Source organism: Echinops telfairi, unplaced genomic scaffold (assembly GCF_000313985.2).
Source record: "Echinops telfairi isolate 266 unplaced genomic scaffold, ASM31398v2 ScPeMD7_2291;HRSCAF=2852, whole genome shotgun sequence".
NCBI lineage: Eukaryota > Metazoa > Chordata > Mammalia > Afrosoricida > Tenrecidae > Echinops > Echinops telfairi.
Genome location: NW_022106189.1, coordinates 42,982,511 through 42,984,162, shown reverse-complemented (window position 1 = coordinate 42,984,162; position 1,652 = coordinate 42,982,511). Strand labels below are relative to the sequence as shown.

Below are 1,652 nucleotides of genomic sequence, written 5' to 3'. Positions count from 1 at the left end.
CATTTTCAGTTCCTTCTTGGCGCCCCTGCGGCCACAAACCTAGTCTCGCAGCCCCCTGGCCTTCCCGTCTTTGTCCCAAAGTCACTGGCGGCCGCTGCGCCTCATCGGGGTGGTGGTGACAAGGAGGCCAGCACGGACAGGAGGTACTGGTTTAAGCTCAAAGGTGACCCGGCCTGGAGTTAGTTTGCATTCCAAGCTTGGAGTGTGTCCTCCTGACTCAGGCAGCCCTGGTAGGTTTGGGCTTTTTGCTTTGTTTTTAAGGAAGCTGAGGTTCGGGTTCCACATCCCCCACCCCACTCTCTCGGAATGCTTGCACTGCAGCACTGAGTAGAAAGTCAGGAGTGGTGGTGGCCAGGCACCGACTAGGTCTTCTGATCTCAGGGGACATGAGGCCATGGTTTGCATGGACACCTTTTGGAAATGTGCTTTGCATGGCCTTAGAAAGGGATCCTTTTCTAAATGCGGACAAGGACAGGGCGTGCACTGCCCCAGCTCAGGCAGCCCTGCCCCTCCATGCCAACACCACCAATTCCACGCACCCCCTTCCCTGCCCCCCTTTACTGAAAGTCACATGTTGGGGCGTTCTTGCCCTGCCCAGGGCAACTCACGTGTTATGTGACGAGGAGATCCAGTAGTGAGACAAGGGGTTGTTCATGTCCTGCATGTTGACCACATCATACTTCTCGTCCCAGATGCTGTTTTCTCGCGAGAACAGGTACGTGAGGAACTGAGAGGGGCACAAAGACAAAGAGGCCCGCTCATCGAGTGGACGAGAAGGAACAACTTCTGCTCGGGCCAGCAGGGGGCAGGGTGCCGGCAGCTCTGACCATGACACTGGCCGGCCAGCTCCTAGACCCAGTTCCTGAGGGTTTCCGTGCAGACAGGCCTTGGGTCTCCCTGTCCCAGGGGGTATGTCAATCGCCTGTCCTACAATATCCACACCCCTCCCATTGTGAGGAGGGGGCAGCCCGAGCAGTGTTTTGTTCTGTTGTGCATAAGGTTTGGAGCCCACCCGATGTCACCTAACAACATCCGACCATATCTGATCATGCAAGAGCACACATGATGCATGTCCTCTGTGTGACTTTTAAGGATTCCCAGAGGGTGCATATGGTCACCCATCTCCACTGCTGCCTGCAAGGCTGGAGGCTCAGGCCACCCCAAGGTGCCTCACAAGAAAAACCTGGTGACCACTACTGAAACACCAGCCATGGAAAAACCCCGGGGTGCAGTTCTGCTCCAGCCCACATGGGGCACCATCTATTGGGATTAATTAACCCCATGGTAAACCCAAACTCAACTGCCATCAAATTAATTCAGATTTATAGCGACCCTGTAAGGACAGGGAAACCCCTGCGGGTTTCCAAGACGAACTCTTTACAGGAGGAGAAAGCCTCATCTCTCTCCCAATGAGACGCTGGTGGTCTTGAACTGCAGACCTTGTGGTCCCACAGCTCATAGCAACTAGTTCTGTGGAAAGGTTAAGGCAGAATAACCGAATGAACATCTATGAACCCACAGCCCAAGTTCAGAAGCAGAACATTATCAGCAACCTAACATCTAAAGGGTGACCACTACTGAAACACCAGCCATGGAAAAACCCCGGGGTGCAACCCAATTTCTAGCCCCTGAAACAACAACAAAAACCCACA

At 54.0% G+C, this 1,652-nt stretch overlaps 1 protein-coding gene across 1 annotated transcript in view; it reads right to left on the bottom strand.

Moving 5' to 3' along the window:
- The window catches only part of PLCG2 (phospholipase C gamma 2), a 126,284-nt gene that overhangs the window by 50,796 nt on the left and 73,836 nt on the right, over positions 1-1,652 (bottom strand). Inside the window, exon 10 of the mRNA XM_004704774.2 lies at positions 609-727. Within this exon, the coding sequence (XP_004704831.1) occupies positions 609-727 (119 nt within the window). The remainder of the gene's footprint in view (positions 1-608; positions 728-1,652) is intronic.